At 39.2% G+C, this 14,203-nt stretch overlaps 1 protein-coding gene across 1 annotated transcript in view; it reads left to right on the top strand.

The window, feature by feature from the left end:
* The window catches only part of grin2ca (glutamate receptor, ionotropic, N-methyl D-aspartate 2Ca), a 140,149-nt gene that overhangs the window by 77,719 nt on the left and 48,227 nt on the right, over positions 1 to 14,203 (top strand). Inside the window, exon 3 of the mRNA XM_061905670.1 lies at positions 7,029 to 7,630. Coding sequence (XP_061761654.1) covers positions 7,029 to 7,630 — 602 coding nt within the window. The remainder of the gene's footprint in view (positions 1 to 7,028; positions 7,631 to 14,203) is intronic.

The raw sequence follows: 14,203 nt of genomic DNA, 5'->3' as shown, positions 1-14,203 counted from the left end.
TGCCATAGTGACAAAACAAGGTTGTGAAAAAACAGGGACTAATGGAGTCTTGAAGTAACAGAACATAACTAAACAAAACATGATCACAAGACATGACAAAAGTATCATCAAAACATCACATAATGCCACAATTTTTAGACAACCATTTTAAATATTCTGCTCCAAATGTGTTTGGCAATTACAGTAGAACCGGGGTCGGAGGACGTCGCCATGGTAACGCTTCTGCACTCTGACAACATCATCAGATCAAAAATATGAAACAATTAAAAAGAGATGTGTTATCTTTCACAATCCTTGTGTGAAACAAGAACACATATTTTTCTTTTGTTATGCTTTAAAAGTCGTACATATTAAAAAAAAATAAAAAGTCTGCTAACAATTGAGTCAATAGGGGCTCTCTATTTTGCCCACAAACCCCTTAAAAAACATCTACAACCTGTAAACAATACTCTTTATACATATCGTGACCTGAACATTAACCCAATATTATCAATACTGTTATTACAAGCGCTAATGCAGACAAACATTTTTTTAGCAGCGCATTGGTAACAGAGAGTTATCTAGTGTTCTGTTGCATTGCGTCTCGGCTCGTCAAAGTTATTCTCGATTATAAATGAATGCCTTGCATCTGGATAGTGGGAGGATTTAACCATAAATCTAGGTGTTTTTAGTCCGTGACATATACTTGGAAATGGAGACAAATTAGCATCTTTACTTGGAAATGGACTGCGATGAGGTGGCAACTTGTCAAGGGTGTACGCCGCCTTCCGCTCGATTGTAGCTGAGATAGGCACCAGCGCCCCCAGCGACCCCAAAGGGAATAAGCGGTAGAAATGGATGGATGGACTTGGAAATGGAGACAAAGACAATAACCAAAGACAGACGGTGTCTGCAGGCAGCAACCTTTTAACCCTTTGTGTGGATTATGATTTAATCTTCATCTAAATGAGAAGATATGAATATCCTTTCAGTTGTCATCACAGTGAGAGCAGACGTTGAACAGTAAGTGATTGTTTTATTATGTTTTTAGTTTGTATTTATTTAGCACTTACCAATACTGCTACATGATGCTATAGTGTTTCTTCTAAAACTTGTCACTCACCCTCCTTATATTCAGGCTAAAAAATTGGCTCGGGACTCTCGTGAGATTTATACTATTTTGATCATATCTATTTGCTCGTAACCTTAGTGAGTTTTGGAGGGGTATTAATCAGATATATATAGTTTTAAAATAGAGGTAACTTGTTTTTTCCATTATACTGGTACTTTTAAATGAAGGTGCAAAAATAAGAAATACTGTATTTCCTTAAATTGCCGCCGGGGCGCTAATTAATTTAAAAACTCTTCTCACTCCTGCGCTTACCAAAGGCATGCGGTAAAAGTAAGCATGCGCTAATTATTTTAAAACCTCTTCTCACTGCGACACTTACCAAAGGCATGCAGTAAAAATGTGAGTGTGATGTAAGCTTGGACTTTAAATTCTATTGAATATGTTGCGATCTGCTGCTCAGATCTTCACATGTTTGTTTTTTCATTCTCAGTCTGACCCGTTTCCTGTTTTTGTCCATCACTATGGTTACACATCAGTCCACCTGTAAGTCTCGCCCCGCACACCTGCTACTAATTTTCACCCTCCTATTTAAGCTCACCTTTTCTGTTTACTCATTCTCGGATCCTAATTTGCCTTCGAGCAACATTCACGACTGTCTACTACCCGTATGTATTTTCTCGCTAGCTCTTACGCTAAGCCACTCGATATTCCAGCTTTCATGCTGAATGTTTTTGTTTACTCTTTTGTGTGCTTCGTGCCAAGTATAGTATTTGTATTTTCTATTCCTAGCTTTCATGCTAGCGCCCTTGGTTTATTTTTGTCTGTTAGCTCCAGTGTTTTTGTTCATAGTCTGTTTTTGTTAAGTGTAATAAATCATTTAAACTTACCGTTGCTGTGTTCAGGCCGACGCATCCACGAAGGGACCAATTTGGCATCACTATGCCAACCAGTCGTAACAGAATAGGTCTTAATCTTCTTCCCTTTATGCGATTTCAAATTACCGGTATTTAAAAATCAGCCTCCTCCATTTTGAAAATGATGACAGCGGAAGTGTCACTCATGACGTCACGAGTTTGACCAGGCGGTAATACTAAGCATGCGCTAATTATTTTGCGAAGCGAGTTTGATCCGGCAGTAATTCAAGGCAGGCGCATAATATATGCTCTGCGGCAATTCAAGGCAATACGGTATGTAAGAAATGCATCAAAAAGAGTAAGAAAAAAGTGCAAAGGGAGTAAATGTAAACAGACAAACCTGAGAAGAACTATTTTCTGCAGGTTTTTGTACCAAATAGTAAAGCTCTGCTCTAAAGGGTGGGTGCAGCTAAGGTGGTGTGGTATTACCGGTCTTGGTGGGGCCTTGCATCATTTACAGACCACACCGGTCTGACTACTGTTCATTTTCAGGTGCCTTTTCCTGTTTTAATCACAATTTATTCGCTCTCTGCAGCACTCATTTTGGCTTTCTCTCCTCAGTCAATGCAAAGAATCAACCGCGAGACAACAAGATGATGCAAGCAAACTTTATAGTTGATACTGATTGGCTGCTGGCATGTCATTTCCTGCGTTGCTCGGTTACCGGAAAAGTTACCGGAAAGCGAGTGCCTTTGTTCAATGCAACCAATCTTGCGTTGCAACTTCCGGTTTCTTCCGACACTAAAAGCGCATCCTTCATTGATATCTATTTCTTGTCTATCGCGATATATATTGATATGGTTTTGTCGCCCAGCCGTTCTTCTGATATCTTAAGCGGTCACATTTTAGCAATGAAACATTTATGCCTGAAAACTTTTTTTTGTTTGTTTTGTATAGACTGATGCTTATAATAATATCATGATATGAAGTTTTCCTATGCTGCCGAGCTCTACCAGTGCACTATTGCATATAAAGTACACCTCTTTAAAGGCCTACTGAAATTAGATTTTCTTGTTTAAACGGGGATAGCAGGTCCATTCTATGTGTCATACTTGATCATTTCGCGATATTGCCATATTTTTGCTGAAAGGATTTAGTAGAGAACATCGACGATAAAGTTCGCAACTTTTGGTCGCTAATAAAAAAGCCTTGCCTGTATCGGAAGTAGAAGACGATGTGCGCGTGACGTCATCCGCACATTGATTACAATCATGGACACCAGCAGCACGAGCGATTCTAACCGAGAAAGCAACAATTTCCCCATTAATTGGAGCGAGGATGAAAGATTCGTAAATGAGGATAGTGAGAGTGAAGGACTAGAAGAAGAAAAAAGAAGAAAAAAAGACAGGGCAGTGAGAGCGATTCAGATGTTGTTAGACACATTTACTAGGATAATTCTGGAAAATCCCTTATTTGCTTATTGGGTTACTAGTGTTTTAGTGAGATTATAAAGTCATACCTGAAAGTCGGAGGGCTGTGGTGACCGCCAATGTCTCTGAGGGAAGCCATGGAGGAGCCAAGAAAATCGCAGCTGCCTCTTTGACAGCTGCTGGAAGAACGACACAAGCTCCGCTCATGTTTACGGCAAGAGCCGACTTATTACCACAATTTTCTCACCGAAACCTGCCAGTTGACATGTGGTAGAGAACCATGTTCGATTGACCGCTCTGTTCCATATTAAATCTTCACAAAAAAGAAAGAAACCCCGGCTGAGTTTGTGTTGCTACTAGAGATGCGCGGTTTGCGGTCTCATCCGCTGAGTCCGCGGATAAACCGCGGGTTGGGCGGGTGACATGACGAAAAAATAGATTTTAAATAGATTCGGGTGGGTGGCGGTTGAACCATTTGGAAATATTTGATATACATGTTTCAAGAATCGGTAACCTTTACCGTTCAAAGAGCCATTTTGGACCCGTGTCACAAAGCGAAGAAGACAATAGGAGATGTATACATACTCAAGAATGTCTGCCGGCAGTCACCCAGTTAATAAGTATTAGGGCGTGCTATGAAGCCTTTGCCTTAGACGCCTTCTACAACATGTACGATCTACTTGCCAGTCCAGCAATATGTTGTGTGTGGCTTCTTCAGACACACGCACACAACTGCAAGGCATACTGGGTGATACAGAGTACACTAATGGTTGTGATATAAACAATTTTAACACTCTTACTAATATGCGCCACGCTGTGAAGCCACACCAAACAAGAATGACAAACACATTTCGGGAGAACATCCTCACATTAACACAACATAAACGCAACACAACAAATACCCAGAATCCTTTGCATCCATGACACTCCTGACTATATTATACACCCCGCTAGCAGAAAACCCCGCCACCCCTCCATGCCCCCACCCCCCGTGCTTCGGTTTGTTGGGCGGGGTTGGGGGTGCGGGGGTGTAAAATATAGTCAGGAATTGTTTGTGACCATTATGACTTGGTGTTTCCAAGGATCCACCTACGGCGATGCCCCGGATTGTGTCGGACCGTGCTAACTGAGAATTTGAGATTTATTTCTGTGAGTAACATCTACAGATGAGGATGAACAATGACTACCGGCAAGGAAAAAGCATTGGACATTGTTGCCAATCCATGAGGAGGCAGCATGTAGACATGATATTGTGATAACACTGAGTCAAACCATTGGATGTTCACAACAGGCCAGCCTCCAGTGGCACCCCTCTTACTCTCAACCAATTCAGTGATAACATAAATTAATTTAGATTATTGTATTTGCATGCCTGTAAGATATAACTGCAGTAGTTTTAATTAAGAAAAGATGAATGAAACTCCGAGATAATATTTCTACTTTCAAGTCAGCGGAAAGTTTTAGTGTATAAAAGAGTAATCTGCCATGTGCTTCGAAGACATTCTTCTTTTTATTCCCTTTTCGGAGCAATATGTGGTTGAAAGGGAGCACCAGAAAAATAAGATATTTCCTGGGGCCGAGCAGAGTACAGAAAGTGGGTGGATTTAGCGGTGACGTCTGAAATCATAAGATGCTCATACATCACAAGGCAACTGAACTCCTCTCAAGGACAATGAGGAGCCAGGCGGAACAAGATCACAGACCTGCTCGCAGTCTCGGGGTACTTGACCCCTGTGTCCCTGAGTTCTGAGGGACACCCGCTCGGGATGGAGTGGTTTTGTTCCCCTAGAGAGGAGAAGGTCTGGAGGGTCACATAGACCTATCAGCAAGAAAAAACTAGCAGATTATACAACATGACCATTCACGGGAGACTACAAAAGTACTTAAGATTAAGGAATGTGAATGCAATCTGCTAAAAATGTCATTGATTGGCTCTGCATGTTATCACATACCACTGCTAATGTATTGAAACATTACAATTGCAATAAGGAGAACTACCTTCTGACAATGGGGTAATTCAAAACTTACTCGGTAACATTTGTCATAGTAATTGGTTAGGATCGAGTTCATTATACTGTAGGGGGATGCTCACGGCTTTTATAGATGCTTAATTAAAATGTATTCATGGGTAATTTAAGACTGACATAATTAGTCTAAGAGTGTTTAAAATGGTACGATGCTCTCAGGAAAGAAGTAATGACATCACTAAACTTTCCATTTCTGAGGCTACACAGACCTGACTTGGTCGACCATACAGCTAATGTTAGCTACTGTAGGTGAGGTTTTATTTTTGCCTCATTCCTGTGAGAATCCTGCGTGTGACTGAAGCGTTAGGATGCCGTTGTGGCTTGTGCAGCCCTTTGAGACTCTTGTGATTTAGTGCTATATAAATAACATTGATTGATTAAGGAGAAAGACTATCCAGGACTAGCTGCAATGTGTTCAAAACACCACCAGGTAGCATCTGTGTGCAGATAATACTTTGTCATCTCTTTCTCTTTTGGAGTTATCCGGTCTTTCAGGTTGGTAGTGTGTTTTTCACTCACGCTTAAAGTGAAGGATGAAGCAAAAATACAATCTTACCTCCTTACCAACATGCACAGATGTTAATACCTGTTGTCTCCAAAAACATAAGATTATGTCTCCGGACTTCCAGAGACATTAAAACTGACAAAGGCTCTCTATATCCAAACAGTACAATATATATGCTTCTAAAACATTAAGAAATATGCAATGCATATTTTAGCAGACAAGGTGAAGAGTTCGTCAACTCATTGAGTCAATCAGACACTGCATGTCTAGAGCTTTCTATAAATTTAATGAGATCTGCCTACTTAATTTAAGACACTGGTTATGTTCTCTCTGCAGCTTAACACACACGCACACACACACACCCACACACACACACACACACACACATATATATATATATATATATATATATATATATATATATATATGTATATATATAAATAAATGTATATATATATACATACATATATATATATACCTATATATATATATATATATATATATATATATATACATGCATATATATATATATATATATATGTATATATATATATATATATATATATATATATATATATATATATATATATATATATATATATATATGTACATGTTTTATTTTTTTAATTGAATTTGGTTTTTTGGGGGGTTTTTTTGCAAACAACCAACTGGTAATAAATAATTTTGCCGGAGCTATTAGTGATTCTGGTATAAATCCATCCGAGATTCGGTAAGAGACCCCTGAGGCTGTGTTGTAGTCTAAATTATTTTACTAATAGCTGGTCCCATCATTTAAAGTAAAAATGTTTCATACTATTTCCCTCAAGGTCGACTTCCAAGGTCACTTTGCAGCAAATGCAAATGAAAAAAAAAAAGGACAGCCCCAGAGGTATAGAGCATTATGTGTTTTTGCAAATATGAATGAAGCCAGTGTTTGCCAGGCAAAAGTAAGATGTATGGTTTAAGTGATGAATGGGTCTGCAGCTCCAAGAAGAGCAAAATAAAACAGCAGCAGTTAGCTGCTCCGCTACAGAGCATCTGGATGGCCAAGTCACTTACAAGATGATGGAGAGGTTCTGAGAGAACATTACACAAAACTGAGTGCTAATATGGCTTGCTGAAGAGCAGTAACTACATTAATTTTATCATTTCCATTTTCAGGGAGAGGGCTCCAACTTCCTCCAGCTGGGCTCCTCCATCGAGCAGCAGATCAATGGCATGTTCAAGGTGATGGAGGAGTACAACTGGGACAGCTTTGTGGTCATAACCAGCCTCTACCCAGGCTATGAGGCCTACGTGGATTACGTCAAATCCTTTATTGACACCAGCTACTTCCTGTGGGAGCTACAGGACGTGCTGACCTTTGACATGTCCGCCGACAGCATGAACGATATCCGAGCAAGACGGCTGCTGCAACAGATTGACGCCCAGGTCCTCTTGGTCTACTGCTCCCACGAAGAGGCCCAGTACCTGTTCACCATGGCGACCGAGGCTGGGCTGGTGGGGCCAGGCTACATATGGATAATCCCCAGTCTGGCTGTAGGCAACCCAGACATGCCTCCACCTGAGAGCTTCCCTGTGGGGCTCATCAGCATAATCACAGACCGGTGGAGGATGAGCCTGAGGAAGAGGGTGCGGGATGGGGTGGCTATTGTGGTGAAGGGTGTGCAGAGCTTTAGAAAACAGAGGGGCTTCACTCCAGAGGGTCACAACGACTGCCACAACCCGGTCAAGTCAATAGCTACAAATGACACCCTGTTCAGGTAAGATGAAGAATAATGTGAGGTCTACTTTGCATTAGTTTTAGACTTAAAGTGGCAACCTCTAGCTGTTATGTAGTGTTCATCAAAGTAGATTGTTCTTTGGGGAGTTCACTTACGTTTTACTGTGCAACTTTAAAGGTGAAGTCTATTGGCAGGAATAATAAGGTCAGCTGAAGTCATTATCAGAATGCAGAAGTTCAGTGTGGCTTGCTGCCCAGATGCCCTCAGTCTTGGCTCAACAGTTTCTTTGGAACTTGGGCAGTAAGTCTATAAGGCAGGGGTCAGCAACCCAAAATGTTGAAAGAGCCATATCGGACCGAAAATAAATAAAAACATCTGTCTGGAGCCGCGAAAAAATAAACGCCTATAAGCCATATAAAGTAAGTGTTATAATGAAGGAAATACATGATATAAGTATCTCTAATAGCTATATTGGCCTACTATCAAAACAAGGCTGCTGCTGAAATCTTTGCTGACAGAAATGTTGACAAATTTAATATGAATTCTACACATTTTTTTACACCATTGGAAAAAGTCGTAAAAGAGGCTTCTCAGAGTGTGAGGTAACTCCAGGAAATTACTGGCTTAGAATGGCCAAAGGTATAGATGTTTGCGTCCAAGTTAGATAAAACATCAGGCTCTCTTCTTCTAATGGATTTATTACAATCGTTGCAAGATTGGTAAAGTTTGTTGTGCTCTACAACGGCACACAAACAACTATCAGAAATGCAACCAATATTACATACAGATAATGTGCCATGAGACATGCAAATATAAATTAAATACTTCAAAGGAGCTAAAATATACCTACAAATGAGGCATGATGATGCAATATATACAAACAGCTAGCCTAAATAGCATGTTAGCATTGATTAGCTTGCAGTAATGCACTGACCAAACATGCCTGATTAGCATTCCAACAAGTAAATAACATCAACAAAGCTTTCATGTGCATTCACGCACAGCATAAAAAGTTTGGTGAACAAAATGAGACAAAAAAAAAGAGTGGCATAAAACACGTATTTCTTTGGAAGTGTCGGAGAAAGTTGTACATGTAAACAAACTACGGTGAGTTCAAGGTCCGCGGAAAATTAGTAGAAAAAAACATCGCCTGTTAAATACTCTCATCAGTGTGGCATGTTTAACATGAACAGTGGGATTTCTAGCAAACAATTTGTGTCATGTTTATCCTCCTACAGAAACATTATTAAAACAACAACTGTATTTCACCCCATCTTTTTCCATTTAAATTCGTTTTTCAAAAAGCTCCAGGGAGCCACTAGGGCAGCGCTTAAGTTGCCGACCCCCTTTCTAAGACCTTGTTCACACTGCAGGTCAATTCCGATTTTTTTCCCCTATGCGACCTGTATCAGATTTTTTTCATGTTAGTGTGAACAGTGCCATTCCGAATTTTACACGACCCAGGCCACTTTTGTATGTGGATATAAATCCAATATATATGCGATGCGTCCTCAATATGAACCCTCCTGTGCTCAGGTGGCATTCATCCGACCAGAATGTCATCAAAAAGCGCTAAGAGTCGTAATTATTCGCCAAAATAAAAGGTTACAAAATAAATACTTGACAACAGAGCAAAACACAGGTGAAAATAATGTTTTAGGAACACTTGAATGTTCCACCACTCTACTCTGTTTCCGAATGCTCGCCACAAACACACGCTTCAAGCAGACATCGAAGCAAAACATCTCGTAAAACTGCGAGAGCCAAAATACTTGTCGTCCACCTTTGTAATCTCTAACGCGCAATGATTCCTTGAAATTTCCACAAATGTGCCAGTACTACGACTAGAGTGGAAGGCATGTTAACTTCTGTGAACACTGAAGTGCATGCAAGGTCATATCCGCATGCAGATTGCATTAAATTAAAGATTGCTTCAAAAATTTTACTTTTTTTGCAATGTGTACGATCACTAAGAAGATTAGGCAAAAAAAATCGGAATTGGACATCCGACCCTGCAGTGTGAACGTAGCCTTAGCTAGTGGGATAATGTATGGAATGTTCAGGTTTGGTAAAGCCAGGCATATCATTGCTCGTTTCCCCTTTGGCAAATATGTCTCATGTCCTCCAACACAGTCATACAAATTCCACTAAAAAGTTTACTTTCCAACAAAAGACTTAATTTAAAAAGAAAGAAACAACCAATTATACTATGAGGACATGACAATTTGAGACAATGTAGTTGTGTTATTTTAAAATGTGTTATTTTACCATCCGTGTGATAGTGTGAGACAATGTATTTTAATAATCTGAGAGTGGGTCTCTTCAACAATGTGACCAGGAAGCGACTTATTCATATATATATATATATATATATATATATATATATATATATATATATATATATATATATATATATATATATGTATATATATATATATAGTACTTTATTTATTCCGTCAGGAGAGTTCCTTCAGGAAAATTACAATTTTCAGCACAATCCTATTCAAGATCAGACAAACATTACAGGGAGACAGAACAGGATGGCTGCCGGGTCTGCCGGCTTCCAGCGCCCCTTACAAAAAAAGATGAGATACAGGTAAACAAGGGGGGGTAATGGGAGAAAAAAATAGAAGATTAAAATAAAAAAAAAATTAAAAATCGGTCTTAGCCTGGGCCCTGGAGAGGGGGTGCTGACTGAGGCCAAGGGAAAAAAACAACTCATAGCCGTAGTACACATCCCTCGTACATGTGTGTAAGAGGGAAACATCAAACATCAAATAACACAAAGGACATTAAAGACATTAAAGCAGCTGATACAACCAGACACTTCTACATACAGCTATGAAAAAAAAGTAAAAGAAACATATCCACTGTGGTGGCCTCTGCGGTGTTCCACGCCATCGTCCGCTGGGGTGGAGGGAGCATGGCCAAGAGACAGGAGCAGACCCAACAAAGCAACCAAGAGAGCCGACTCCACTCTCGGCCAGTGTCCAGTCCGAGTCCAGTCATATGCATGTTTGGATGTACTGAGTTGGTACTGCAAGATTTGCATCCATTTGGTTTATGACGTACTGAGCGGGACAGAAAATCGGTCAAGGAGTGTCTAAGAAAATTGATTGACTCACTCAAAACCAGTTGTGTAATGTCTGTGGTGTTATTTCAACTGTATTGTTGGTAGCAGATTTGCAGTATTTGATTAACCATTTTGTATGTCCAAAATGTGTCCCCCAAATAGACAAACTGTGCTGGTATATTGAAAAGGTGAATACGTAGCATAGTGCTATTTAAGTCAGCTCACATCTACAAAGTTTCCTGATAAACATGTGTGGACCCAGCCGACAAAACATTAATTTATTTACCCAGGACTTCTCATGTGTATGGTGTGGTGCTTAGATTTACGACCACTGTCATTCTGCTAAACTGTGTCCTTGCCCCCGATGCCATCTGTCTCATCACTCCTTTATACCTTGGCGATGGCGAGGGAAATGAGTGCTGGAAGAGACTGTGATGACAGACAGGTGCGGTCTCCAAAAAAGCAATTCTATAGAATCTGTTGCTGCACATGCATGAACTCAATTGTTTTACCTAAAACTGGTGCAGCAGTCTGAAGTAAAGAAAATACAGAAGTACAGAAAACACTGAACACTAAGAAACACTGTCCCATTAGATCTGTGCGATATATATAAATACTGTATATTCCTCGGTGGGAGTATATAAATATGGCTTATTTAAATTCTGTGGCCGTATCGCAATAATGTATGTTGATGACAACTTAGAAAAGTACCACAAAATAAAAGTTACAAGATGCCACAAGGTGCAACACGTCAACAATGTAATGTAGTTTTCAGATTGACAGAGGTCGCTACAGAGGACAAGTATATCTGTCCAGAGTGCCGAGCCGCTTCAAGTTAATAATCCTTGCCTCAATGCTAGAAAATAAACTACATTTGCCGTTGTAACCTGTAACCTGTTTAGAAAGGTTCTATTATAATTGATATGTCCAAAAATATATCATATCAACGCAAGAGGCTGCAATACACAGTCATATCAGTTTATGATTGCCGAGCTTATGATTTTTTCAGAAAAACTAGCTCTCTCTTGACCAATTGTTATGCTTCAGGTTTCAAGCTAAAATTTCGGTTACAAGCTTCCCCACTGTTAGTGAATGCCATTGTAAACCCTGTGAGATAAGACCAAATCATCAGATGTCTCACTCGCTACTATTAGCTAATAGCTAGCAATATATAATTATTTTTTTCTAAACCATGGGTAGGGAAGAAGGTGCGTGAGTAAGGCAGTGCTGAGAACAAGGAGTGGATGATATTAATTGAAATAAAGAAGAAAACGACCGAAAGCGTAGTTGACTGGAGTTGCAGTTGAGGTTAGCACTGCTAGTCTGCAATATACTGAAGCAGAATGAGTACACCAGCCAAGGATCTTAACATTATATAAAAATGGTGGACATTTATCAATGAAAATATGGAAAAGATTGACATTGGATTATAGGCCAAATCGGCCAACGCTATAAACCAGGGGTAGGGAACCTAAGGCTCTAGAGCCAGATGTGGCTCTTTTGATGACTGCATCTGGCTCTCAGATAATCTTAGCTGAAATTGCTTAACACGGCAAGTAATGAATAATTCTGCTGGTAGTCACAGTGTCAAAAATAACGTTCAAAATATAAAGCATTCTCATGCATTTTAATCCATCCATCTGGTTTCTACCGCACCTGTTCAAGAAGTCGCATTAATGGTAAGAAGTATTTTATTTATTGTTGGTTCGCTTCAGAATAACAGTGTTATAAAAAGAATAAGAGACTTATTTTATTATTCTCTAAAAATGTTGGTTTTACTTAAAAATGCACGCATTTAGTTGTGTTCAGTCTTAAAAAAATATTATATGGCTGTCACGGAAATACTTTTTTTAATTTTTGGCTTGTATGGCTCTCTCAGCCAAAAAGGTTCCCGACCCCTGCTATAAACAATGTTATTAGGAAAGTGAGAAACACATTTCAAATTACATAAGATTGTCCAAGGTAGGGCTAGGCCGAGAAACAATATCAGTATGTATCACGATAGACATGTAATCATATTAGTAGAGATGTCCGACAATGGCTTTTTTGCCGATATTCAATATTTTTCAATATTGTCCAACTCTTAATTACCGATACTGATATCAACCGATACCGATATATACAGTCGTGGAATTAACACATTATTATGCCTAATTTTGTTGTTTAATGCCCCGCTGGATGCATTAAACAATGTAACAAGGTTTTCCAAAATAAATCAACTCAAGTTATGGAAAAAAACGTTAACATGGCACTGCCATATTTATTATTGAAGTCACAAAGTGCATTATTTTTTTTAACATGCCTCAATTGGAATTTGGGACATGCTCTCCCTGAGAGACCATGAGGAGGTTGAGGTGGGGGGAGAGGGGGTGGCTAAGGTGAGGGGCTAAGGGGTAGAGGGGGGTGTATATTGTAGAGTTAGTGTTTTAAGGGGTTCTGGGTATTAGTTCTGTTGTGTTTAAGTTGTGTAACGGTGCGGATGTTCTCCCGAAATGTGTTTTGTCATTCTTGTTTGATGTCGGTCACAGTGTGGCACATATTTGTAACAGTGTTAAAGTTGTTTATACAGCCACCCTCAGTGTGACCTGTATGGCTGTTGACCAAGTATGCCTGCATTCACTTGTGTGTGTGAAAAGCCCTAGATTATATGTGACTGGGCTGGCACGCAAAGGCAGTGCCTTTAAGGTTTATTGGCGCTCTGTACTTCTCCCAGCGACGTATTAAAAAGTCATACATTATACTTTTTGAAACCGATAATGATAATTTCCCATATTACATTTTAAAGCATTAATCGGCCAATAACATCGAACTGCCTATATTATCGGACATCTCTACATATCAGTATAAAATGACTTTGATAAAACGTTGAGGAATTATGTATTTTTTTGTTCGGAAAAAATAGGAAGGAATAAAACTTTGTTGGTTGCATGAACAAAAACACTCTGTGTGGTAAGCCAGCCAATCACATAACAGTATCAACCAACTTTTGGTTACACCATCTTACTGTCGATTTCCTGTACATAGCAAAATAAATTAAAAATGAGTGCTGCAGAGAGCAAAGAAATAGTGAATAAAACAGGAGAAGTCACCTCAACAGTATAAGCGTTTTTGTTTTGTTTTTCAAACTGACTGTCGTCTTTCGCCGCACCTTTCTTATCAATCCACGTCCGTTCCCTTTTTGGATGTTCCAAAACAGGTAGGAACTAAAATGCAGGACTGTATAAATAATAAATAAAATATAACAAATGTGCTATTTTTAAAGTTATAATTTGGTCCAATATTAGTTAAATACTAATTACTGCAAAACATTACTTTGTGACACTAAACTTGCAGATCCTTGTTCTTGTTTGGCTTCTCAATTAAAATGTTCATACTTTGCACTATTTTGTAACACGTTACTAAGTATTTCCTACATTTCCCATTTTAAGTGTTTATTGTGATTTTAGTATGTGTTTACATCGACTGATTGTTTTTCATGCTTTTATTGATATTTCATTTTCTTCCTGCCTATATTGTTGAGGGGTTCATAATCAGAGGTA

This window comes from Nerophis ophidion, linkage group LG07 (genome assembly GCF_033978795.1).
Source record: "Nerophis ophidion isolate RoL-2023_Sa linkage group LG07, RoL_Noph_v1.0, whole genome shotgun sequence".
In the NCBI taxonomy this organism is placed as follows: domain Eukaryota; kingdom Metazoa; phylum Chordata; class Actinopteri; order Syngnathiformes; family Syngnathidae; genus Nerophis; species Nerophis ophidion.
Note: the sequence above shows the minus strand (reverse complement) of the source record. Positions and strands in the feature narration are given on the sequence as shown.